Source organism: Corvus moneduloides, chromosome 2 (assembly GCF_009650955.1).
Source record: "Corvus moneduloides isolate bCorMon1 chromosome 2, bCorMon1.pri, whole genome shotgun sequence".
Classification (NCBI taxonomy): Eukaryota; Metazoa; Chordata; class Aves; order Passeriformes; family Corvidae; genus Corvus; species Corvus moneduloides.
In genome coordinates this window covers 99,588,774-99,616,441 of record NC_045477.1, presented here as the reverse complement: position 1 = coordinate 99,616,441, position 27,668 = coordinate 99,588,774, and the positions used below count along the sequence as shown (strand labels likewise).

Sequence of the window (27,668 nt, the reverse complement as noted above, 5' to 3'; positions counted from 1 at the left end):
CTAATGAGTTCTGGAAAGAGAGATTTGAGCAGGAAATGCAGGTCAAGAGATTCTAAACAAAGAGGTGAGATACAGCCTGCAGGACAAGCACCTTCATGGGCAGAGCCCTGAAAGCTCAATGTTAAGCTCTCTTCCTTTATGAACTTAAATTTAGAAGGAAAGCAAATCCCTTTCTTGTTTTAATCTCTTACAGTGAAAGAAATGTAGTGTGGAGCAGCACACTTTTTTTTTTTTTTTTTTTTTCTTTAATAAAAATAGCTCAGCTATTCAGATAGTATATAAAGGTCTTGTTTCCTTTGGCTAACACAGACACATAGGTTTGCATACTGTCTACTCCCAAAAAGTTCATCACGTAAAGCAACATAAAGCAAACAACTGCAATAAATGGAAGTGACAATAAGGAGTATGTTTTATAATACTGGACCCATGATCTCAGTGAGTGCACATTTCCTGTCTAAAGCATGCCGTATTTGCTTGTTTTTGTCTCCTCAGAGGAGCTATCCACTGTGCTTGAGTACCAGCCAGTGCAGAGTTTGGGCCAGGTTTATTTAAGAAACACAGTGGAAGAAAACTGAGGGAAATAGATGGGCTTTAGGTTGCATGTAGGTTGGCATCTCTGATGAGGGCAAGATTAAATTAACGAAATTGTCAGCTAGAAAAGGACTTATTTCTTTTTCTATTTTGTGGGACTAGCAATGACTATGGAACCCTAGAGTGTCATTTCATTGAGTCAGTTTTCATGTCTTTAGGCAGTGAATTAATTTACCAAGACTATGGGAAAATTGTTAAGAGCGTTAGCAATTTCCTCATAAAAGGGAATCCTCCTAACTTTTATCTATTTTATGTGATATGAAATATGTCTTATAAATATAGTTCTAGAAGTTTGTGATGTATTATACCAGCATCAATACTGAAACTTCTCCCTGTTTCAATGTAGGCATTTAATCATAATATGCTATCTCCCACTGCTGTACTTACCTACTCTTCCCACCAATACTAATTCTCTTCTTCTAATTTAGTCAAAGCCCAAGACACTCAATTAGGAACTGACATTATGGATTTGTCATATAAGTTCTGTTAATTACCTTTTATGGTATGGTACAGCATTCATGTTGAGTACACTAAAAGCATTTAATAGTATACTTAAAGTATTCTAATAGTTTGCTAACTGTGTTGTATGTTCTCAGGAAATGCAATTAGAAAATACATAACATTGCATCTGTCATGGAAAAGAATCATAATTCCCTTGTTATACCTTTTTCATGTCAGATGCCATAGTAATTACATCATTTGACAATTATTCACTCTAACAGTTTATACACTTCCAAGTCATATAATTTCTTTTGTGAGCAAGATAGCATTGCATAATTGTCAAATGACCCAATGGAAAATTAATGCACTGATTAGTGTTACTAATCTTAATTATATATTTACAGCTTTATTAAATGTACAAGGATAAAATTTCCCCAAATACCTAAGGGGTTTAGGATATAGATCCAATACAAAAAATTAAAGGCTTTAGATAGAAACATGGTCCCAAGGTAAATAAAACTGAACTATATTCTAAGTTCCTATTAGTACCTGCCTAATCATGCATGTACTAAAATCTGTAATTTTCTTCCTTTTTCACTTAACAGTTCCCTTTGGGTTCTACTGCTGTGCAAGCCAGAGCTTCTTATATCCAACGTCTGTAAATTAGCTAGTTGTTTGTCTTCCATCCCCATACAAAGTTAAGAAAACCAAAACAAAACAACTGTGCTCGGTGACTGCTTCCTTGTCTTAGTGCTTCTTTTCTATACAGTGTCTTCAGGGATGGGCTCAGTACTAAAAGAGACATTTGGTTGTATTTCTTCATTTTGGATTTACCCTTAGGACCTCTGGCTAGAACTCGGACTTTGCTCAATTTTTAGAGTGCCAACCGCATGTGTTATAATTTATCTGCAGTCAGATGACAGATGCAGGCACAACCCAACTGTCTGTTCTTGAGATCATGACATCAGGCAACTGAGGCGACCCAAAATCCTTATGGGTGTAGTTGTTAGAAACTTGAATGGGATTTGTGCATAACTGATAGACTGGACTTGCCTCCAAAGGATATGTTTGGAACTTGTCCTGCGTGTGAGCTGGGACTCAGATTGCTTTGTCATGGTTGGTGGGGACAGTTTCCCATTGGCAAGGAGATCTGTGATCTGGGAGTGACTTGTTCATCCTACAGGGAAAGCAATGTTTAGGTCTCTGTCTCCTGCTTTACAGTACATATTTGATTCAAAGCCTTGCATTGTGGAAATATTTTAAAATCAGTCCACTGAAATTTCTGTATAGTTGCAGAGGCACATAGTGTTCAACAACTGGTTCTTCTGGTCAATATTGTTGGCACTTAGAAAATGCCAAAAGATACTACCTGGTGCCAGCCTTTAACTGTCGAGTGGAAATAAGCATAGCTTCATTTCTACTGCTGTGAGATTTATAAAAGATGCATTGGTCATGACTAATGATGTCACAATATTCTATTATAGGTTACATATGAAATTGCTGGTGCGATAGAAAAAAATAAAGATTCCCTTTCACAAAATCTCATATTTGTAATGAAAAGTAAGTAAATGCTTTTGTGATTACTGTTGTTAGAAATCAAGATGTTATGACTCGATTTTAATTTTCGTTTTAGTTTTAAGAGACATTTATATATTTTTTATTTCCAGTAAGAAAAAGTCACCCTCATCTTTATGAAGTGTGTACATACAGTATTGTTTGAAATATGCTCTAATTTAAAAGCTTTTAGATTCATGAACATAAAGCATCTTTATCATGTGATGTGATGTAGAGAACAAGAGGGTGTAGTATGATATGTGAGAATGACTTACAGAAGACAATGAGTATGAACGAAAGCAAAAATAAAGCTCAGAAAATAGGGAAAGGAAATTAGGCTCCCAAAATCATAGAGGCTGCAGTGGGATGTGCTCCACTGCTCAAGTACCCTTCTAAAAGCAGTAACTTGTGGGCGTTCTTATGTTTTTCAGTGAACAGATACAAATGTCCATTGAAATGCAAAATTAAATGCCTTTCGGTGTGCATATTGTAAAATTATGCCTAATAATGCAGTTAATTAATTAATTAATTAATCATAATTGGATTAATAAAAACCTGTATCATTTCTCCTTTCTCTGAAGAAAACCAAAACATTTTCCTCAGGGAAATTCCAGTGCACCCTGAGGTGTCATTTGTCTTCTCTCCAACCACTGTAGTGTCTTTCACTTAATATATTATGTACTTATATTTCTTTCCTTAGAAATAGGGGCCTGCCTGAGTTTTAGCAATTTTACTGTAATATTAGCCTAGCTCCCTAGTAAAATAATTGATGCATTTTAAACACAAAAAGTGTACATTCAGAATGAAGAAAGAAATGAAAGAAATTTTCTTGAATATAATCCTAAGAAAGCATGACAACTTCCAGTATGTTCAATGAGAGAGAACATTCTCCCATTCCCTCACATAGTCTCTTTCTGCACTTTCATTGCTATTTTGTGTAATCAGCTATGCAACTGTTAAAAGGCAAGAATGGAGGATTGGATTGGGTATAAAAAGTTTAATATGATGAGGGTGACTATATATACAACTGAGGAGTCATAATAACAACAATTAAAAGTAATGGAAAAATTCTGTGAGCAGAATATTTACTAGCATGTAAGTCACTTAAGGGCTAAGTTCCATCTATTTTAAGTGACTTAGGCTTAAAACCTGTTGACTGTCAGTGACATATTTCCCTCAGAGTCAGTTTCATAAGTTGTGTAGGTGTATAACTTAAGTGCATGCTTCCTTTGATTTTCATTGAATTTTGTTTCCTCAATCAAAACTTTTAACTATAATAACATTAAAGTAATATGTATATATATGTAAGAATGTGGAACATACCTGCCTGAAAATTATCAGAAGAGAATACTGACATAGGATATATCTGTTTTAATTTGAAAGGCGTAATTTCTATGCCTCTCCTAATCCTACTTACTATATTTTAAACATTTTAAACATTTAAACATATTGATGCCCACTGATTGTGCTGAAATAATTTCAATTATCTACTTCAAAATCTTCCTCATCATTTTAATGCCCTTGTTAAGTAAGGAATAGTAATCTCCACAGAAACAGGGAAACAAATATATTGCATGTAAGCATACAGTAAGAAACCTTTAAACAGTTATTAAAGAACAAACTGAGGATTTTTGCCTGCCATGCTAAACTGTTATTTATGATGCTTATTCCATTCATCTTTCTGGCTTTGGGGGTTTTTTGTTTATTCATATGATGGGTGTGATCATAATGCCAATTTGCTAGTTCTTAAAAAAAAAAAAGTAACAAGAATTCAGGACGGTTAAGGATGTAGCACACAACGGGTTCTTAACACTTATTGGTGCTGTGGTAGTACGAGCAATTGTCATGTTCATCTTAAAAACCCTGTGGCCATAAATTCATAAAGGATAATTAGACTGAAATTAGGATAAAATATACTATCTGTCTTAAAATTCAGATTTTTTTTTTAAAAAGCACCTCTTGGAAGTGTATTTATTTTGTAAAAATAATAATATATATGCATGGAATTGTCTTTTTTCTGTAAATGTTTTTAAGTGTTGTCTCGATGTAGAAAAACCCAATTTTCTACAGTTCTGTCCTTTGCCTTGCCTTTTTTTAAAATCCCTTCTCATATTTTGGGTATATATAATTCTTCAGTGCAATGACTGTCTATAATTTATTTCTGTTAAGTGCCCTGATAGTTTCTAAATACTACATGTTAGGAAATTGTGCAAAACTGATGTCTTACATTGCTATAATAGATGCATAAACTGGGAGTCTGTAATGGAATGAAATTCAGAGGTGATGATCCCATAAGTAATTAAGTTTAGACAGATCAGTCTGAAAGGTTTTGGTTTATGCCCTCTATTTGTTCAGCACAGGACCTGAATATGTTAAAAATACTGTTGCTATTTTCAGATATTGAATGTTCTTTGATAACGTTGATAATGCTCATTTTTTGGTTTGTCCGTTTGTTTTAGGTTTACATATGTAATTCTCTCCTACTGCATGTCTTTTTACTGACAAATGCAACATATATAACTTTCTAGCTTGTATTTTATCTTCATGCATTTCTTTCTTTTTTTATTTTCAGCTAGTGAAAACGTGGTCATCAATCAATTGTTCCAGTCCAAACTGACACAAACTGGATCACTTGTTCCTCCATATCATTCCCTTAAAATCAAAGGATGTAAAGCAGCCTTGCTCAGTAAAAAAACATCTGTGACCTGTCCAAGTGGAGAAGCAAAGAAGTATATTGAACTCAACAAGGTAGAAATCTAGGATTCTTTGCTCCTTGAAGATTTTTCTGTTATTTTGTCATTTCTGAAATCATAGTGTTCTCTGCTTCATTCTCTGTAGTTATTAAGCTATTAAAATAATTTAGTACTTAGTATCAACACTAAAGCAGCAAAAGTGAGAAAAGGTTCTAATTTACGAACACTAATAATTCTGATTCAAGGATCTCTTTCTTGGTCTCTTTGAGCAGAAGGTCAGAGAAGATGATGATGTCCTTCAAGCCTGAATCATTCCATGATTTCCTGGTTCCAGGGCTTATTAGCAATAAGTGCAATCGTATGAATTTTTGGCTGTATTGGAACACTTCTTTGTTTTGTCTCCTTGACTGACTTTATGATTAATAGTTGAGTAAATTAAGACATAGAAAATGCAAAAATAAAATCTTAATGTCCTTATTATGTCAACATGAGAAGATTTCTGGTTTGCCAAATACAGTTTTGTGTGGTTTTGTATGAAGATCAAAATTTAAATTTTGGCTGACATTGTTATTTTAAATGGTCTCTTATATGTAAATTTTCCCAGGCAATTTGAAACCAAATCAAACTCTCCTCATTACTGAACTTGTCTCTTTTCCTGCTAGCTAAGTCAGACAAAAAAGTTAAAAAAAAATAACCCAAACACCAACAAACAACAAACAAACAAAAAAAAAAAAAAAAAAGAGGGGAGCAGGAGGGAAACTTTGAAGATTATCAGAAAATTAATTGTTTGTGTCACATGGAACATCTCTCTTGAAGAGAAATAATGTGATTTATGGAGTTAATTCATGACAGAGCTTTGGAATTCATCCCTCTAGAAAAGAAGCATGCACTTCTCACAATACATCCGCTGCCTCACCAGGCTTCTTGAATCTTACAACTCTATTTTTGCTTTACAGCTGCATAAAATTGATTCTGTCACGGGATTAAGGAGCCTGTTCTCATGTGTCATTGTGGAAGGCTTTGTACATCCATAGAATAGCAATGGGACTTTCCTTATGGTCCCCCTGCTGATAGCAGCATAATTCCTGACTACAGTTCTTGTCAGTAATCTCAGTGGAAAAAGTTAAGTTGAAGTGAATGGTGTTGGTTTAAGGCTATATTTAGCAAACAGCTGAGGCATTACAAGGTGCCTTTAGGTGCCTTTCCACTGTAGTAACAGCTTCCTTGAGGAAGCTTCCTAAGGATGTGAAGAAGATCCTAGTCCCATACATGGGAGGAAGTATGAAGAGCACATCTAAGTTAGAAGCCTAATCAAACCAGGGCAAAACACTGCATATTTGGGACCTCTGAAATTATGCTGGTTTTGACATATCCAGAATAGCTTTTAACCTGTAGTTACTCTTTTGAGAGACAGAAGACTTATTCAATTCCTTTGGGGAAGCATGATATCTGAAGTCAGAAATTTCAGTTTCAGTGAGAATGCTGTAAACCTTTAGGTTTCCCACCTTTAGTTGGAAGGTGGGAAAAATTTTGTTCTTCATCTGTCTGCAGAGACAAGGATGGCTTGGCTTCTCAAACACAGGCTTTGAGAAGGGCTGTGCAGGTGAGACAGAACACTGCATTGTTTGTAGATACTGTTGGCCTAATTTGAGCAAGTTAGTGTGCTGCCCTGCAGGACTGGAGCAGAACTTTAGGAATCTAAGCTGTTCCAGTGGTAAAAGGCAATACTTGTTTTTTTTAATAGGTACTTAATGCAGTAGCTGGAAGTAGATAAGTGCTTAAATTCAATAATGGATCAAGCCCACATCTATAACTGTGGTGTCCCAAATAATTTCTTCCCTTTTTCAATATAGACTTGAAAATATGCAGTGATGGACAGTGATGGAAATAATTTTGGGGTTGTTATCGTATTACTGTAATTGGAAATGCAATGTAAGGGGCTTTTTCTTATCAGCTTAGAATTAAAATTATTGTTTGTTGGAAAATCATAACCACTGCATTTTTAGTGGAGTTTATCCAGAGGTTAAAGGCAACAAAGCGAAGGAAAAAAAATAAAGAAGAGGAGGGGGAGAAGGAGAAATATTAAGGTAAAAATTATCAACCAGAGACTGACATTCCTTTTATTTCTGAAATTTGAGTCACAACATACATCACACTGTAGGCAGTGAGAAACATAAAATGAAAGGTACATGTGGTACTATGTATGGGCAGTCATCTAGATTCCATCATATCCAGGGAAGGGAAGTCGGGCAAGTTAAAGTCAAGTAGAAGTTTGTTGTGAGTCCCCTCCTCTTTCATCTTGTAACTGCAATCGAAGTTAATTGCTAGGTTATATAATTATAAATGTCTCTAAGTATGGCCATGTATCTGCTTACCTTTCCATAAATGACTCTGTTCTTGATGTTGAGCATGCTGGGACAAGTAAGGATAGCCTGCCTCTTTGAACTAACACTAGCATGGTAGGATCCAAGACAGCAATGCATCCATTCTAAGACAGATATGAACAGATCTGTTAGCTGGCCAGAAGTTTGGAGCACATAAGGAGTCATAGAATTTGGGGATGCCGGCTCAAGCCTCTGTGACTTAGGAAGATCACATCCCTTTTAAATAAAATATATCTTCAGTGACACTCTCACAACTCTTATTGACATCAGCTCTTGCTCCCTTGTTTTTCTGTAATCTTTTCCTGGTACTTATTTTGGCTCTGTTGTCTTCCCCTCACTTACTTTGGAAGAATTAGTATGTTTCAGAGTTCATACAGCAGAAGTCTTTAGCGATTTTTTCAGAGGAGATTTTAGCTTCTTAACAGAGATTACAAAATTACATATATGTGGGGGTTTTTTTCTGTAGATTAGAGGTACAAGGTATTCCAATGTAAGGCTATATATTAGAGGGTAATAGAGAGGTACAGTTGTGGTGATACAGTCTTTTTCCTTAGCCCATAGCTGAAGACTGAAGATGTCAAAGTTTGGAGAGTTTGAATTAAGTTAGATTTTTGTCTTTGCCTTTTTCCTTTGTTTTCTCTCTCTCACTCTGAAACAAATATTTCTTTCCCATGGGAAGTCATATGTAACACAGATCAGGCAGGAATTTTATCATCTAAAGCGTTTTTGCTGGATCTCCAACGAAGTCAGGAAACAATCTTGGTCTATTGATTTAAATATTGAGAGAAAGGGGTGACAGCATTATCCATAGGTGGAGAAAATTCTATTTTGGTTATATTCCTCAGTTATTTTGTAAACTTTAACTGAAAACTGTTGTTGGCATGCTAGTGGTTTTTTTAATGCGAAAAAGTGGAACAAGCAGATCTCTTTTACTTTTTAGTTTTGAAGTTGAGGGTGAATTTGCCTTTAAAATCTTACTGCATCCTAGTAAGTGAAATAAAAAAGAGCTCCAAAGTTTAGCATGGTGAGTAGAAAATTGCTTGCGCTACAATATTTTTGATGGCTTGAGTGGGCCAAACTGAGAAAATATATGCTTTTTTGATAAAACTGGAAAAAGAAGTAGTCCAGAACATGCTGACTCAATAGAAAGGGATTTTTATGGGGTAAGTGGACTGAAGAAAGGTGATGGGAAAGTCAGAGGTGAAAAGGCTGTCATTGATAACGAGGTTTAAATCTCTCAAGGTTTGCCAAATCCTGGAATGCAATAATTTTGCCAGCTTTTCTGTAGAAATTTTAAGAAAAGTCCCTAAATTCTGAGATCACTTTTAGTATGATTATTGCCATTTTAGTCTCAAAGATAGGAAGTAGAGCAGTGAAAAATAAGTTCATTCTCCACTCCCAATTCTGATGTATAGGGTAACATTGGTTCTAATGAAATAGGAAGCTATTGATAATTTATGTTTCTAATGGGTGAAAATGTGTTTAAAAAAAAAAGTTTAACTGTGTTCATGTGTGCAAGAAATGAGAAGAGTTTTTAAAAATATCTATATCATTGTTTTGCTGTCAAGATTTTTTTAAATGATCTTCGCTCATATTTACTCATTTAAACATCTGCCAAAGGCATACGGCATCTTCTTACAGCGTTACAGAATTATGCTGCATCTAGGCAGACTCTGCAGGATACTAACTGCACAACTCCTGCTTCTGCAACAGAGTTCCAAAACATATTGACATTGATTTGCCCAGTTATTTGTAAAAGGTATATTATCTTTATAATATATGTAGCTGCTTCTGAAATCAAAACTTACTCACCAGTCATGACTCTGCAAATACCTGAGGATATTTATCCACTTTCCCATTTCGTTCTGAAACTCAGTCCTTGTCTATGGCACAGTGTTTGTATAAATGTTTGCCTTCATTAGTAAACTGCAACAATGACAAAGGTGTACTGCCTATCTTGAGATAAAATTCTTGCATGTGTGGTTTTCTCTTCCACAGCTGCTGAAAAAGAAAGGAACATCCTCTTTTCTTCAGCGACTGGAACGAGGGGGCCCAACCACTGTGGCAGTACAGCTCAGGGTCAGTGAACATCTTACGGACAGAAATTTGCAAAAAAAGGTCCAGACATTTTAAAGGCAGGATTACCCTCTTCAGATTGCAATGGAAGAAAGAAAAATCTTATGTTTGAGAAAGCCACTTGCATGATCTGGTGAAGCCTTTTGAGAAAAGATGTTTAAAAGTTAGGAAGAGCATATGTGTTGAACAATTGTCTCTGCTGCACAAGAATGAGTGATAATTGTTTGATTGATTGTTTGTATGTTTGTTTGTTTTTTCCCCAGAAATCACTTGCAGATATTATTGGGAAGCTGCAGAATTGCACACCACATTCTATTCATTGTATAAAGCCTAATAACTCCAAGTTGCCAGATACTTTTGATAATTTTTATGTGTCTGCTCAACTGCAGTATATTGGTGTCCTAGACATGGTCAAAATTATACGGCATGGGTATCCAATACGTCTCTCTTTCACAGACTTCTTGTCAAGGTAAATTCTTTCAAGTTCCATAAAACCTTTTTTCTTACCTTCTGTCATGCTCTGGTAGTGCTTGCAATGTTGTTTTGCTTATGAGTCTTTCAGACTTCTTTCAGAGAAAATCTTGTCTGCCTGCAGGGGGTGTAGGCTTGTTATTTTTTAATTGAAGGAATCATGAACTTTAGAAATATATTTATAAATTTACAAATTTATAAAATTTATATTGATATGTAGAAATATATTTATAAAGATCATCAGCAAAATTTATTAAGTTTTAAAAGTATGACATAAAAGAGCTATGTTTTTTTAATTTATAAAATATAAAATATTGCATATTGTGTGCAGGTAATTAAAAAGGAGAAAGAGAAATAGTCTAATTTTTCAGGTTTCTAGATGTAAATGTCATGGGTTTATTATTTGTATTTCATAGGCTAGGATTTGTTTAACCATGGTCATGAGTTACCAATGCTCATACCACAACTCCATTTTTATTATTGTTGTTAGAAATCAGTGACATACTGAATTAATGTGAAAAGACAAAAAGTTCTGCTTCTGTCTGAAGATAAAATCTTGTTCCCCATTCCCAGTTCAGTATTGGGGTTTTGGGTCACTTATATTCTCAAAAGTTTCAGGAAAGAAAGAGGACTGTCTTGTCCAAGAAGTGTTTGTTTAGCAGCCTCATGCACTCAACACAAGTTCCTTCTCTCTGCATGTTCTGCTCCTTGATTGATATATCAACCAGTTATGACCTGGCCTTTGTACTACTTGACTTCTGAGAAACAGCATGAGAATGTCAGCTGCTTACTTGTCTTCTTGGAAAAAGTTGTGGATGTTAAATTACTGCTTGGGCAGAAAGTTTTTCTCTCTGTAAATATTCAAAAAGTGAGGAGTAAAGGAGTTTACAATTCCATCAGTTTCATAAGTAAACTGTCTCTGTCCTACCACAATATTCATCCTCCAGAGTGAATCGAGCTGGACCAGCTGGCTGAGGAGAAGATGCACGTAATGGGAGATTTGGGAAAGCTTTCAGGTTCTGAAGTTGTTTGGGCATTCTCTATATAGCCATTTCTATATAACTGAACGGGACCTTCAAGGTACTGTTACATGAGCACAGTGCCACAATTTTTTTTACTGTTAGATCCTTACTGTGATTTCTGGCAGATATTTGCTTCCTTGCCACCCAGCTTTTTTCACTGCAATTACCAGATTCAGGCTGGGATTTACCACAGACCTAGGATCAATCCTGGTGGGCAATATGGAGGTTGCTGCTCTCTTTTGGAAGGTAAAAGAGATTAACCATGTGTACAAAGATAATTTTCAGTGCCAGAGAATGGCACTCTAACAGTATAGGCACAAGTCTGGCATATTTTCTTAATTTTGAGAAGTTTTGTTAAAAATATCATTTCAGTCTTTTTCATCCACACCTTCAAGCACCTCCCAAAGACAAATTTTTACATAAAAGTCTAGAGGACATCTGGTGTGTCACAATAAATATTTCTTTGCAGTAACAAGAGTAAAACAAGAATGGCAAAAAAAACCAACAATATGATGCCAGCAACATTTATGCTATTATTTTAAAGTATTCTACTTTTGTTACTCTGCATCTTTATCCCTTTTCCTCCACAATAAATTACTTTTACAGGCTCTTTGCAGCTGAGCCCCTGCCATTTTTGCATATTTTCACCAGGTCATAATAATTTTATTGTTATACATAAAATGAATTAAACAGTGATGGGGCTAGCATGGTGTCACCAAAAATGAAGCTTGTTTTATAATATTCCCTGTGAATATATGTTGAATCTATCCAAAACTTAGCAATAATCACTCTGCATACAATCTCTCAATACTACTGAATTTTTAGATTTGTGTACAAATAGAAACACAGAGCTCTTGGTCCAGCAATATTGAAAAAGACCATCAGCATTGTGAAGCTTTTTATAGTAGCCATCCATGCCACACAGGCCATAGCTTATCTTCCTTTGTACAAGAGTGAATTTCTCACTTTAGTCACCATGACAAGTTAACCTTCGTATTCACATTCAGTGTATTTGCATAATTCTTTCCATTTAATCATTTAAGACTCTGAAATTGGCTGAAAGTATGAAATTTTTAAGCAGAAAATATATTATTAGACTGCATTTCAAAAGTACTGTCAGTTCTTAATGCTGTATGTTTTTTGAGCCAATAGACTACAGGTAAGAAAGAAATACTGAATTCAGAGATTATGAGTTACCTTTTCAAAAAGTTTCCTAAAAAGCTCTCACTTGTGTTACATCTCTGTATTGCCTTGGTAACTGGACAGGATATTTTTAGAAACCAGATCATTAGTTTTGTTGATGTTTTGTTAACTGTATTGGTCTTGTCTGTTCAGCCAAACTCTGGTCTTGTCTTACTATTCATTACTTGGAATGAGAAATTATTTTGTCATATTTCCATATAGGCTTACAGTCCTGAAGCTGATAGAGTTTTTCACCTTTCAAATTTTTATTTCCTTTGCTGTCAAACTGGTGGGTCTACTGTTCTAAAGAGAGTTTGTGGCTGTGATCCCAACTTGAATTCCCAAAAGATAGGGAATTATTATCCTCCCTCACTATCCCTGTAGTTTTTGTGCGTTTACTTTTTGGGTCTTCCTTATCATATAGGTAATGTGGTCAGAATTAAAAATAGTTATTAATTAAAAAAGTAAACCTCTTTTTTGCTGGGTTATAAGAAGACAGGATGTTTGGATGTTTGTATTAGGGGACTTTGTGGCAAAGGGATGGAATATTGTAATTCTATCAGCAATCAGACAGTAGCAGTGCATTCTTAATTGGATGAATTCGAGTAAATTTCTGTTGATATCTAATTAGGGATTAATATGGCTTGTCTTTAACATATTTAAGAGTTGCATTTGAACTCCTACAATGGCTTAAGGAGTGTAGCTAAAGAGAGGTCGTATTTTGTAAGAGCATATCTTCCTGGGCTACAAAGATTAGTCATTATTTCTGTTGCTATCCTTTTGGATATACTGGTTCTGCTTCTGTCTTACCAAAATAAAAGCTGACAGTTGTGAGGTGAGCCCCTCAATCACCAAAGTTTGTTGATCAGAAGAGAAATCTTGTGGAAATCTTGGTTATTAAATGGAAGCTGTGACACTTACTCTCAATGAATATATAATAAAAATGAGAATTCATAAGGTCATATGCTATTAGATCCTGTAAAAATAGGATCATTAAGAAATCATATATGTGATTTTAACAGATTTGCCAACTCCAGATGCAGTATTTCTGCTGAATTTACCTGCAGTGTTGGCTCAATTTCTGAAGCTCTATGAGCAGAGACAAGGATCAGTTTTTACTTTATCTTAAAAATAGAAAATTTGAGTAACATGCATTTTACATTCCTGGAAAAGTTCACCCATGTATTTTGCTTAGTATCTTCAGAATGGTTCTCAGTGAACTATATTTTTAAATTCTAGCTTTGCTCTTTAAGTCAAGGCAGTGGCACAAACAAATTTTTAAAGGGTTTAAAGTTTCCAATTTGCAGCCCAAATTGTACACATAGGTAAAGTATCCTCAAGTATCTTTTTTCCTGGAAGAAAGAAAACAGTAAAATAGCCATGGAATTAGGAACTGTCTGCAGATGGCTGTTTTTTTCCAATATTTAGTGTTTTGAAATCTTATTTAAAATATATCTAATTTTAAATTATTCTAATTTAAAATATATCTAGTTTAAAATAAGAGATACAAAAAGCACATTAGTATAAACAGTAATTGTTTTTGTGGTTTTGTTAGTCAGTGCCATGGAAAAAGAAAAGTAAGTATCAAGTGTCTGCTCTGTTTCCAGTGCAGAGTGGGGCTCAGAAACTCTCTGGTGCACAAACAGAGCCTCATTATACAAGCCTAATATCTAGAATCTAATCTCTTTGCATCAATTAATAAAATGGATCCTGGCTGACTTTTGTGTCATTCACCTCATGTGGTGCTCAAGGAAGACATGTAAAAGCCATTTGGAATATAAATTTTTAAAAGTAATTAAAGTGATCAAAGACCCATGAGGGAGTACAAGAATACAGCTGTTCAGGCATGTTCAGGTAAAAATGAGGCAATAAGATGCTCTGTTCCACTCCCTCTGAAAAATTGCTTTTGGTACCGTCCTCCTATGTAAACACTCCATGTTCTCTAAATTGAACTAGAAATTAAAATTAATGTTTCCTCTCTCTTTCTTCTTTAATGTTGTTCACCAAGTTGCTGAACTGTACCCAGTTCTTTTCTCTGTATTTCAGTTTCCTTGCCCAAAGAAGAATTTATGTGCTACTAACTTAGAAACTGAGGTTCACATGTCCCATGTTCCTTGTGTCTGGGATATTGCTTAGCAGTGGAGACTGCAAGGTCCAGTTACGCAGGTCCTGAAATGAGACATCTGTTTTAGCCTTCCCTGCCAGTTAATGGGAACCACTCAGAGCTGTTGAAGCTCAGGATAACCTCTTTGGATTATTGGAACTGAGAAGCAAATTGAGCCTTTCACTTAGCAGATGAGAAAGGCAGGATTCCGTTGGTAAATCCATGTTGTTCAGAAAGCCCAAATTCTTGTGTGATGTTGCTTGCATTTATTTCTGCACTTTCTTAGTGTTTCTTGGAGTTTCATTATTGTCTCTCAGGTTTCTAGATGGTCTTTCCTGGGTTTAATTCTATCATCCCACCCTTGTGCTTTCCATCATGGAGATCCCGTCCTACCTTCTGTTGCTGCTCACGGAAGAGCAGACAAAATTTCATAGTGTGAAGGAGAGCACTGATGTCTGTATGTAGAGACATTTCTTACAGTATTGTTGCAAGAAGACATAAGTCACTAGAATGTTATGGTTTACTATATCTAATAATCTTTTTAAATGGCTTAAATTACACCAGTCTAAACTTTAATTTTACCTAGGCTTATGCAGTCTGAAGTAGTTATTTATCCTGTTAAGACAGTGTCCAATGCTGGCTTGGAGGTACGATATCATACCTTCTTCCTTCTCATCCTCCTCCTCCTCGTCCTCTATCCTTTCTTCCTTCTTCTCTGCCTCATATTCCTCCTCCTCTTCTTCTTTCCCTTCTTCCCTATCTTCCCCTCTTTTTCTCCTTCTTCTCCCTCCTTTCATAATCTAACCTCACTCTCCTATATGAATAAGGTAAAAATATCTAAATCACCACATGTAAGCTTTATTAAAAAAAAGGAAACACAGCTAACATTCTGATGATTTTTTGTTTTAAAGTAACTTCAAAGATGGCAAAACATCCATTTTAACAGGAAATACTAGGAAGGAAGAATATGAAACACAATGATAATGGATTCTTATGGTAATCATAGCAGTGAGAGTGAAACAAGTATGTTCAAAAACTGTTTTAATTACAGGTTTCCTCTGATTTTAGTATGAAGTTCTTCTTAATTTATTCTTCGAGCTACACTGAACTGCAGTTCCTGAGATCTGTACTTCTAGTCAGGGCAACATTCATTGATATTGAAATGCTCTAATAGTGGTATTTGCATCAAAACTTCAGCGCTTCAGAACACTAAATTTTTATTAACTCTTTCAAATAATTGCTTAGAGATCATTCTGAAGAGATATCTTTTTTTCTCAGGAAAGATTATGTTAATGCTGATATCATTGTTTTGTCAAGTAATGTCTGTCCTTTTCCTATGAAGCCATTTTTAATAGCTGTTTTAATGTTTTCATCAAATTCGTGCTATTAGCTGATGATGTATTGCATAGATGTCTTGTTTATGTTTGTAAATCATATGTGTGACTCATCATTGTATATCTGAACTCCCTTTGTCCAGAAGCATTTTGGTGTTCACTTTTTTCTCTTTCTTTCCCCTCTCCCTTTTTTTCCTCTTGAAAGAAGGGAAGTTATAATGTTTTATAATACATCATTTTTGAATTTAAAAAGTCAGCAGAACATTTCAGAGTCTCATGAGCAAGTTATTCAGGGCATCAGTGAGAATGATGTACAGAGCAGATTGCAAAGTGATGGGTCATCATCACCCTGGCCCTTTCAGCTTTATTGTCTGCTATGCAGTATCAGTAATCTCATACAGCACTACATTGATACGTGCCATGATACCTTAAATCTCTGCAAGGAGAGCAAGAAGTAATTTGACTGGTGCTACAAAAGCAGTATTTCATTAAAGTAGATGTAATGATATCAATTTATATCAAATGGCAGTCTTGCCTTTGTGTAGTTTGTTCCTTCAGACCTAGGGCTGGAAGTGATATTTCTGATGGAGGGTAATCGTTTTTGTTTGTCTTTCTTTCAGAATGCAAGCAAAGGTGAGTAAATGAAGTATTTTAAAGTCATCAGTTTTGAGAGCACTTTAAATGCAAATTCATAAACCTGCTAATGACTAACTTCCCGTGAGGAATGAAGGTCATGCTTGAAGTTTAAAACTGTGATTTTAAAAATGGCTGCATCCTTGGCAATTTTGGTAATTACTATAGAATCATAGAATGGTTTGGATTGGAAGGGACCTTAAAGATCATGTTGCTCCAAACCACCTGCCATGGGCACCTTCCACTAGACAAGGTTGCTCAGAGCCACGTCCAACCTGGCCTTGGACGCTTCCAGGGAAAAGGCATCTACAACTTCTCTGGGCAACCTGTTCCAGTGCCTTTCCAATCCCACAGCAAAGAATTTCATCCTAATCTCTAATTTAAACCTGCCTTCTTTCAGTTTAAAGCCATTCCCCCTTGTGCTATCCTTACCTGCCCGTGTCAAAAGTCCTTCTCTGGCTTTCCTGTAGGCCTGCTTTAGGTACTGGGAGGCCACAGTAAGGTCATTCCAGAGCCTTTTCCTCTCCAGGGTGAACAGCCCCAGCTCCCTCAGCCTGTTTTCATAGAATAGGTGTTCCAGCCCTCTAACTATCTTCATGGCCCTCCTTGGGACTTGCTCCAACAGGTCAATGCCCTTCTCGTTCTGAGGACTCCAGAGCTGGACACAGCACTCCAGATGGGAAATCACAAGGGCAGAGTAGAGGGCAGGATCAACTCCCTTGACCTGCTGGTCACACTTTTTTTTGATGCAGCTCAGGATACCACTGGCTTTCTGGACTTCTGCACATTGCTGGTTCATGTTCAGCCTCTCATCCACCAGCACCCCCAATAAAGCACTTGGATAAAGAAGTGTCATTGGTTAACCCCAGCTGGCATGTCAACCCCACATGGCTACTAGCTCATTCCTTCCTCAGCAGGGTGGGGGAGAGAACTAGGAGAGAAGTTAGAAAACTCATAGTTTAAAATAAATATAATTGAATAGAGAAGACAAGAAATGAAAAATAAAGAATTCATTCTCTACTTCTGATTGGCAGACAGGTGTTCAGCTGTCTCCAGGAAGGTATTTCGTCATGTGTACTGGGGACTTGGGAAGGCAAACACCATCACTCTGAGTGTCTCCTCTTGTAGACAAGGACGTTAAAGACAATGGTTAGTTCTTAGGCTTAGCCTAGATAGATGTTGAAGTTGCAAAAAGTATGCTTAGGTAGATAGATAAGTTTAAGCTTAATAATGAGATATTGTGTGTTATTATATAAGGCATAACAAATTACTATTGTGTACAATAGATGTACATGCTTTATTAAGGATTCGTTAAGACAGATGTCTGTAACTTTTAGAGGCATGCTATTGGCTAAAAAGCTTTTAAGAATGCTTTGCAACCAGGAAGTTTTCAGATGTCTCGGGTGCATGAGCCCGGTACCATCTCTTGTGAGACTGATGCTGAAATAAAATAATAAAAGGCTCCTGGAACGCTTGTCTAAGCCCCCCATCCCGTTTGTCAGAGATCGCCGACACCCTCTTCCTTTTTCTAGCCCCAGCTTTTATTTTATCTTTTCCTTTTACCAACCTTTCTGATAGGGGAACCCAGTTTAGGATCATTTACAGCACTCAGAATTACTCTAAATTAGTAATCCCTCATGAAATCTTACTGATAGGGGTTGATGATACTGTAAGAGATGACCAGAACCCAGAATGCTCTGACATTCTCCCTGACAAGCCTGGAATTGGAGTAAATCACCCTGGGGAATTGCTGAGATGTAACTAGATATTTGGGACTGTCTTAGAGGCTACAGACCGTTTCAAATCTACTTGCACAATGTGATAGCGTAGTGGGGGTTACCAGGCTACTCATTTTATGGAAAAATGAAATAGCTCTTTCCACATAGTCTGACTGTAGATAGACTATTCTGGTTTATCCCCTTTGGAGTTGTTTCTTTGTATGCATTTGGCTTGTTTGCTCCATTATCCCTGTTAGGTCCTTTTTGATATTTTAAAAACAAAAAATGCGTAACAAAACTTCATATGCCAATGTCTAATTAACCAGGACTTAATTTATAGGGTATAAAAAAAGCGGTCACTTTTAGGATGGGATTAATCTGACTTGTTTTAGGTTTATCCATTTTTGCATGTATTTCACAGACTCAGTGTAGCTCCATTCTATGGCAACGGAAAGAATTAATGCTTTGTAACAGGCACTAAAAAATCAGAGAACATTTTGGAGATGAGACAGATGCAGTTTTTGAAGCTATACCATGGTATCATCAGTTTTCTAGCCCACAGAATTAGTATTGTAAATACAAAATATCAGTCCTTATGTTACACGTCACAGAGTTTGGACTGTGAGGATGATAAAGCTGCTGCTGTTTTTGGGGCTTACTGACAGTGCACAAATGACTGACTACAAGAGAAAATGGTTTCTCTTTGGACTGGAGTTTTCAGTGGAAGGCCAGACACCTGGCTTTATTTAGAAGGCATCTAGCTGTATTTTGAAGGCAAAAATAAATATCAACATTGTTTGCTGGGCATCTTGAGAATGTTATGTTGCAACCCTCATTCGCTAAAACAATTAAAAACGTGTGTAAATGTGTGTAAACTGTTGAAGTCAGTTGAATTATTCATGTCTGTCATACACTTAGCAGTTCAACAAGATTGACAAGAAAAGGGGTCCCTTGAGCAGGAGGATGTAATTAGGTCATTAAATAGCCAGATACAGGGAACTAAAGATGACATGGTCAGTTAAGTCTGATGGTGCCTTACTTTCAAATGTTTGGTGTGCAATCTAAATAATCTTACATATAGTACATGTAATATAGAATGCACAGAACTTAGTGAAGCTTCTTGCAGAGTCTATTGTTTTGTGCAATAGAGAATGTCCTGGCTTTTAGGTTGTTTCAGTGAGAATCTCAAGGTATTGTTCTCCCTCCGCTTTTAAGTGCATACAACTATATTAATTTCCTTAGGCAATCATAAATCTATTGGGCACACACATGCATAATTCTGGCTGAACTGTTTCAGCAGTTCTTGTGGTTTTCTTTATTTTAAGATCTGTAAAATTTTAAAATGTTTATTTCATTTCTAGATTTAAGTGCCACCCTTGGTACCTCTGGTTTCCACTAGCACTTGACATTTCTTGTCCCTCAGATTTAACTGTTTATTAGATCACTAAATAACCCTTAATAATAATAATATAATCCTTATAATACAATAATATTATAATCCCTATGAAAGTCTACACATGTTTTAAATCTGTGAATTTTAAAACTTGCGCTATTTCTAAACATGGAGAAATGTTTTCACAAGGTACTAAAATACCTACCACAGCACTGGATTTAATCTAAAAGCATGGATTATAAAAGTAGAAGAATTATATTTGTGTGCAAATAAGCATAATGAAAGTTCTTGACCCATATCTCACAAGCTGACTGAGTTCCATGTGCCTATAACAAGCAGCTAATAACTTCATTTCAGAACCTTAAGGTTCCAGTGAAAATCATTACTGAGTACTTCATAATTTGCTGACATTACATAATGACAAAGATAATGGACATAGATTTATGTGTGGTAGTAAGAAGTTCAGTTAAATTCTTGCCACAGAAATAAATGTGTTAAAATATTATCAACTACTAATATTTTCACTAATCCTTGATACCTTGAAACTCTTCTAAGGAAATGCTTGTTAGAATTATTGACCTCTTAGTACAAACAGCATATATTTAAAATAAATATTTTAAAGAAGTAAGTATGCAACACATTAGTTTATGCCAGTGGCACTGTGCAGGAACTTTGAATTATCAGACTAAAGTGCAAATTGTTGCATAGATTAATTTTACTGTATAATATTTAAATAATTCCTTGTTATTTATTGCTTAATTAAATATAACTGCGTGCTTTCAGTGCTTAGAAAAATATTAGTTGCTCTTGAGTGCTGCTTTTTTATGTTCATAGGATTTGTATAGGTCATAGGAATTGTATAGATGCAGTCCAGCTGCCTCAGACTCAAAAACAACTGTGGCCCTCCTGCTGTTTCTTCTTTCCATGGCTCTGCAGCTGTTAAATTCTTTCCACTCAACTCAGATATCCATGGCACCCTTTTTCTCCTTATCCATATCTTGATATTCTTTACAACCATTCAATCTTCAGCAGAAGCACCTGGAATGACTCTTCCTAAAGCTAGATTTCCTAGTCAGGCTGAATAATAGTAGGCAGCTAATACTGGTGATATCTGAGAGCAAACACAAAATCTTACGCAAGCATGCACGTAAAATCCTTCTATGCATCTTAATCACTGGACCTTACTTTGCTTTTTTGTTTAGACCAATGTGGCATTAATTTATCATCTGTTTTAGCAGAATTATTCCAACTGTACTCCACTCTAAATGAGAGCAGAATCTGGTCCACTCTTGGCACAGTATGCAAGGGGGACGACCTTAGCCTATCTTGAAAAATGTTGCTTTTGTACAGTTGTCTAGCCATTATACAATCCAGAGCCAGGAGAATCCCTGTTACCCAGACTGATAGTACTCACAGGGTTCAGAGGCACAAGGGAAGCTCCCACAGAAGAGAGTAGAAGTAGAGATGATCTCACAGAGAAGCTATTTTACTGTGTGGTTTAAAAAGGTCCAAAAATCTTCCCCCATAATCCCAATAAACGTTGTCTAAGCAACTAGTGAGTATTGTGGGAAGGGCTTTATGTGTTCCCATTCCTCTTTGACTAAGTACCAGTTGCACAGGAGAAAAAAAAAAACCAAAAGGAATGAAGAAATAAAGCATTATCTAGGTGGAACAGCAAATCTAATCCTATTTCTCTTTAATATCACAATTTCCATTTGACTTTGGTTTTACTTTCTTCTTCTGCAATATACATCTATCTCGGTATATTTCCCAGTGAGCTGGGCAGTGCTTGTTTGGCAAACACTGAGCCGCTGAAGTAGCAATCTCACCAGGAGACCAAGTGGGAATGCTGTACAAGCCCACCTTGGTGTTTCAATTGAAGGACTTTTGATTTCGATGCCCTATTATCACATGGCTGTGTCTGTAGAGAAAGAAAATGAGCTTCATTGGACACTAGTCCTACAGCACCTCTGTGTTAAACAGAATCAAATTATCAGCTTAACAAAGAAATTTAAATTTATTCTATAGTCCATATCTTCTGTGTACAGTGAAGCATCTTATGACCCCATGTGCATGTTGGTGGAGTGCCCAAGCATGATGAGGTAGTTAGCTGTGGAAAAGACCTACCTATCAAGAGATAAATGGAAATGTTTGCTGAGGTAGAATCAGATGTATATGTCTGTAGATGTTAAGAGCTGCTTGTTTGCTCAATGCTAGCCTATTTCTGTGATAATGTGTTATTTTTTGCCAATTTTTAAAGTAAATATGTTTTACATTGCTTTATCAATATGGAATGGGAATGTCAGCTTTAAGTAAGGTGGTGCAAAAAGTATTGTAATGCAAATCTTTAGCAGATGTTATGAATTCATATTTTTTATTTGCGTAGTTGAATCCACTAATCCCAAGAGCTGAACTATAATTTATATTCTACTCACTATTCTGCTGCCACATTGTCTGAGATGAGGAAGCCTCTGCTTAATTACAGGAAGTATATGAATAAATATTCCAGGATTAAGACATGCATATCTTCATTACTTCTCTTCAGAAACTGAAATTCAGATCTAGAAAAGATTGGGGGTCACGAAGTCTAATGAAAAAAACCCATAAAACTCAGGAAAAAATAATTCTTCCAATTCATTTATCATCCATCATAAGGAACTATCTTTGTATGAGAAATTTGTCTTACTTTTTATTCGGTCTAAATTAAAACATCCCAAACGGCCGCTTCAGCAAAGGTATTTTGATCCAGTGGATTTCACAGTCATGACCCTCCCTCAAAAGTCTGTACTGAGCTCTACATTGGCCCAGTGGCTGACTCACATTTGAGTCATTGTAAAATTTTGTTCTGGAGATTTTCTGAGTATTTTTCTAGTTTTATTTCTTAGTCCTGAATTTTGCTCTTTTATTTCAGTTACATGCCATTTATTGTCCCTCTAAGTATATTCTCCTTTTTCCACAGACACATTAAAGCACACTATATATTCTCCTATGCTCCCTTGTATAGAAAGTGAATTTTCAATTGTTGAAGTAAATAATCAGTAAATTTTACCAGAAAAAAAATCCAGCAGTGTATATAAAAATATGTTAAATCTATGATAACTGGTCAGTTTGCTGTAAGATCACTTTTAGCATTATTACTTTGCAGATTTCTTCCTGGCAGGAAATGTTTATGTGCCAGATTAACTCAGAAAGAATAAAACTGCTTGCAGTCTTTCCAAAATTTCTGTAATTTATTTTTTCTCCCTTAATTCTTACTGGTCTGCACATCTATTCATTCCAGACTGTGTTGCTTGATATCAATTAAGATATTAAAAAAAAAAATTCTTGTGTGGTAGGCAGGTAATTTGAAGTTTTGGTTCCTTGCCATATATACTTACTCATTGTCTCAAGTACACTGCACTTCATGCTCACATTTTCAACATTCTGAATTATTTCTGTAATTCTGTATGAAGCAGCCTTGGTACAAAATTTTTCATAAAAAGTTGAACCTTTAGTCTTCTTATACTGTATTTTTTTGCTCCTATAAAATAAGCCCCAAATGCAGTCTATCTGATGTAATCTGTCATTTCTAAAAGCATCTTTTTCTCTCCACATCCAAAGATTTCTCTCAAAAATTTTGAATACCTGCTTTGTTTGTTAATATTTATGATCTATATTGAGATATTTATGTCATATATATTGTAAGGAGATTGAAAGAATCACTTTTGTTTTCTTGGAAACTACAATAATCTATTTCCTCATTCCTAATTATCTGGAATTTCCCATGTTCCTCATATTTCAAAAATAATTAGGTTGTTCCTTCAAGAAAAAAAAAAGAATATAACAGAGGGAAGTAGAATGAATTAATATGTATCCTTTGTATAAAGGTTACATTAATCAAAATTCCATCCTATTCTTTGCTACTGACTGCTTTTATAAGTTTTCTACTGAAAATTTTTCAGACATACTTTTATTTTTTACTTAAAAAAAAATTAGATATCTCTCTTCAGTAGATAGGCTCTCTAGATGTTTGAGGTCTCGCTTGACAGACTTTTCAAGTATAAACCTTACCTAAGCCACTCTTCCCATCCTCCCCAAATCCAAACAAACAAAACTAAAAATCCTGAGTTATAAGTACATAGTGAAAAGTTTGGCAAACAAAGTCCATTTCTTTAACATACTTCAGATATCAACAATTACTGATTGTCAAAGAAAGAGAAAAGTAAGTATAGAAAGGGAAAAAAATTTACCAAGACAGCACAACCTGAACATTTATAATGGCAATTTTTGCATCTCTCCTAGCAGAAATATGCAACACAATTTAATTTTGATTGCTGACTTTTATTCACTACATTTTGAATAGATCTTACTACATCATACCAGTTTATCTTGGCAAACAGAGTACATTGTAGAAAGGAAAAGAAAGAGAAAATGAAACTATAACATAATGAATTACACTGACAGGAGTTTCACTCATTTTTCCTTACGTAAGTTGTGTTTGGATATTTAAAACTTAAAACTACATAACTTAGCACTCTTTTAAAGCAGTTACCTGCCAGCCATATGTGATTTTTATTTTTTAAGCAACAAGACGTGGAAAGACGGAATTGCCTGCAGGCAAGATTTGACTTGTGGTGTTAGAAACTATCCTCTTATTGAGGACATTGGATTGTAGTCATTAGCTACCTCGAACTATTATTTTTGGTGTTTCTTTCTTAATTAGGCAAGAGAGAGACCTGAGAAAAAGAATAGCAAAACCAAAAAAACAACAAAATAGCTCTGTGGCTTCAGTTCAAAGACATCTTTTGTTAAGCTATTGATTTGGAGCTGCTTGTTTTTGTGCCCTTTGTACTTGCCGTGTTTCTTCCTTTAATGTCTTCTATCACGTTGTGCTATTGAAATTGAGTGAGTTGTGTTTATTCCAATGCTTAAAGATTTGCTGTGCATACAGAACTGGGAGTACAGCCCTACAGCCCATTTGTGCACACTCCATGTAAATCAAATAGCGTGCTGAGCCTTAGAATATTGCTGTGGGTTACTGTGCCGTAACCTGCACTGCGGAATATTTTGTCTTGGGGAAAAACAGCCTGCTGGATCTTGTCAGCTGTGCACTTAGGGAAGTGAGGGAGAAAATGATTAGATAACATCCTTATCTGTGAAGACCCAAGAGAACCGAGTTTTCCATATTCACAAGCTATTGGCAGCAGTATCTACTCCAAACAAACAAAAAATCTCCCTGATAGAGCACATCATTCAAAAGCAAAGGAAGAGAGGTCAGAGCACATTTCTGCAACACCAGAGAATCCTGGCCAGTCTGTACATGCTCACAGTGTGAGCCTGTCTAGCCAGAATGTCTTTCTTCTGTTTATGTCTGTGAAAATGACAAGTTAGGACAAGGAGGGTGCTGAGGGAAAAAGCTGGGGAAAATGCATCTTCTCTCACACTGATGTCATGTGGATGGGCACTGGAGAGACCCCCCTTCACCCTGATAGTAGTGTTCACTGTCTCAGCTTGTAACTAGAAGAGGTTTTGCATTTGCTTCCTAATCAACACTACATTAGTCTTTACTTGTCAGTGGAGTGGTGTTGATTCAAATTAATCCTTTAGATCTCCCTGTTTTGTATTTTATTTTGGATCCCTTAGTGAATGAGTTGCTCTGGCTAGCCATGAAATACTGTGCTTTTTTAGCTTCCTGGCTATGAAGGAGATTCATTTTGTCTAATATTAGCTGTCTGGGCTGGAGACAAGAGCACCATTATACTCAGCAGAAAGACATGATGGTCTTACAGTGCACCTTTCATCTGACCTATTGTAAACATCAATACTACAGTAAGGAATATGACACCAGAATACTCTATTCTACTGAACCTTAAGAAAGTCTAGACAAGTAACTTGTTGATCTAAGTTTAGCTGAAATGTATTTCACAGGATTAAATACTTTTTTTAGCAAGGTAGAACCAAGTATGTTTTCCAGATTCCTCAGGATCCTCTCTAAAGCCTTACAAATACACTCTGCATTATCTACTGGGGGCAAAATGTGTGACATGTCAGGTGGGAGGAAGTCTTGTACTTAATTGGGTTTGTTCATTCACGTCAGAGTGAACTAAGACTGGGAGTGGTAGGGGAAGAATTCTCTGAAAGGGAAAGTTTCAAAGACTCTCCAGATTGCATTTCTCCAGAAGCAAGCCCCATTCTTGCAAGTAATTCAAGTTTATCTATACGAGCCTGCACCATAATTTCAGTATTCTTACAACTAATTTCTGTGATAGAATAAATTCTGAAAAATAAGTTCTTTTGTTATTCCTGAGAATGATTAAATTTAAGATGATATTAAATTATTGTGTCTACATGGAAACACAAGGTCAAACCAAAAAAAGTATCTGATACCCAAAAGAAGGGTCATTTTGCATTTTGATAATAATGTCACACTTATAAGTTTTTATTTCTTTCTTTATATCTTAGTTCATTGTCAGTTTAAAGAAAAAATTTTTAGTATTTTCACTCATTTAAAACTAAGTACAGAAGAAATCATATAAGCTTATGGTAAGACCACCACTTCTGTCCAGGACAAATTTGGGCTGCCACCAGCAGGTGTAGTCAGCTTATTCCCATTCATTCAGGAACTTCCATTAATTCCCTGGCATTGACACAGGTATATGCACAACTGGAGTGGCAGTCAAATCAGGCAACCATTGTGGCTGAAAAATAGCTGCAAACTTTGTGTTGTTCTTACCCTTATACAAGATGAAAATGGTTGATCGCAGATGATAACACAAAACCTAAAGGAACTTTTTCATTCTGGGTGCTTAGCCAGTAGATTTGAGCCAGAGTGATAAGACAAATAAGGAAGCTCTCTTAGACCCTCTGTTAGTTACTCTGCAGGATGAGTAGCTCAGTTAGACAAATAGGCATAGGGGTAAGCTTCCCCTCTGTCACTCAGAATGAATGCATCCAGTCTGGACTTCTCCTCTGAGTCCACCTGTGGCCAGTGGAGAAAGGTACCTCCAGAGGGCAATGTCCTCTCATTTTATCAAAACTATCTAGCATGCACAGAACAGGTCACTTCGTGGAAATACCTGTCTTCACAGACTGTATGAAGAACAAGGTGACTAACTCAGGCTTGGAGCACAGTTTTTTAGTGTCTAACATAGGCAAAATTAGATCATCTTCCAAATGTCCTGCTGTGTTCACAGAGGAAGTTTATGGCAGAGTTAAATTTCCATAGTTACCTCTTTCTCTACTACCACAACCATTAGCCCATCCTCTTTTTCTAAGGTAGAGCTTGCTTTAACAGATAGAAGGGGATTGTGAACTCTGATTAGACTTCCAGGGTAATGTGGTGGAATTTCAGAAACTTTAAAAGCTGGAAGAAAACAGTGGATCATTTTTGTCTGGCATCCTGTATAATACAGATTGTAAGGAGTGTTTGGCTATCCTTGGATCCTATCATTTGGATATCTTTAAAGAAAACTTGAGTCAAACTTAGAATTTCAACCTCTTAAATTTTAATTCGGCTTTGTTTCAGGAGAGAAATATGTTTCTTTGGGTTTCTGCTATGAGGGAGTTTCAGGCTGACCACTTTTGCAGTTACTTCTTCATGCATTGTGAGTCAATGCTTAATCATCTTTGTTTCAGTCAGCAGTTGCTCAGCTTTCCAGCAGTTGTCTCTCTTAACATCTCTGATCACTCATGATTCCTAAGAAAACCCTGTTGACACAAGTATAGAGACAAGGTGACCCCAGCCTTAATAGAAGTCTATAAAACAAATGTCTTTGTGACCTTACAGCTAGTGGAATATTGGGAAAGTGCTATCCCCAGTTTTCTAACGCTAATCTGGAGTGTGAGACTAAATAAAAGGATCTGTGGTGAAGTTTTGGACCCTTCTTACCAGCATTCCTCCAAACAATTCCTGGGCACAATTTGGGAGCCAGGACAGTCTAGTGATCAGTCAAAGAAGGCAGCTTAGATGTGGCTACACTCTGTTGGAAGGGGACAGACTTTAATAGAACAAAGCAGATTACATAATACTAACTGCATAAGTAAATCACCAGGCTAGGGTTTTGCCAGATGGTTCCTATGCCAGAGAAACAGTC

The 27,668-nt window shown here is 36.1% G+C and overlaps 1 protein-coding gene across 5 annotated transcripts in view; it reads left to right on the top strand.

Moving 5' to 3' along the window:
- Nucleotides 1-27,668, top strand: part of MYO16 (myosin XVI) — a 377,180-nt gene that overhangs the window by 285,128 nt on the left and 64,384 nt on the right. For all 5 annotated transcript variants that reach the window (XM_032100576.1, XM_032100572.1, XM_032100573.1 and 2 more), the window contains exons 24-27: nucleotides 2,517-2,592; nucleotides 5,159-5,334; nucleotides 9,662-9,742; nucleotides 10,003-10,208. In XM_032100576.1, the coding sequence (XP_031956467.1) occupies nucleotides 2,517-2,592; nucleotides 5,159-5,334; nucleotides 9,662-9,742; nucleotides 10,003-10,208 (539 nt within the window). The remainder of the gene's footprint in view (nucleotides 1-2,516; nucleotides 2,593-5,158; nucleotides 5,335-9,661; nucleotides 9,743-10,002; nucleotides 10,209-27,668) is intronic.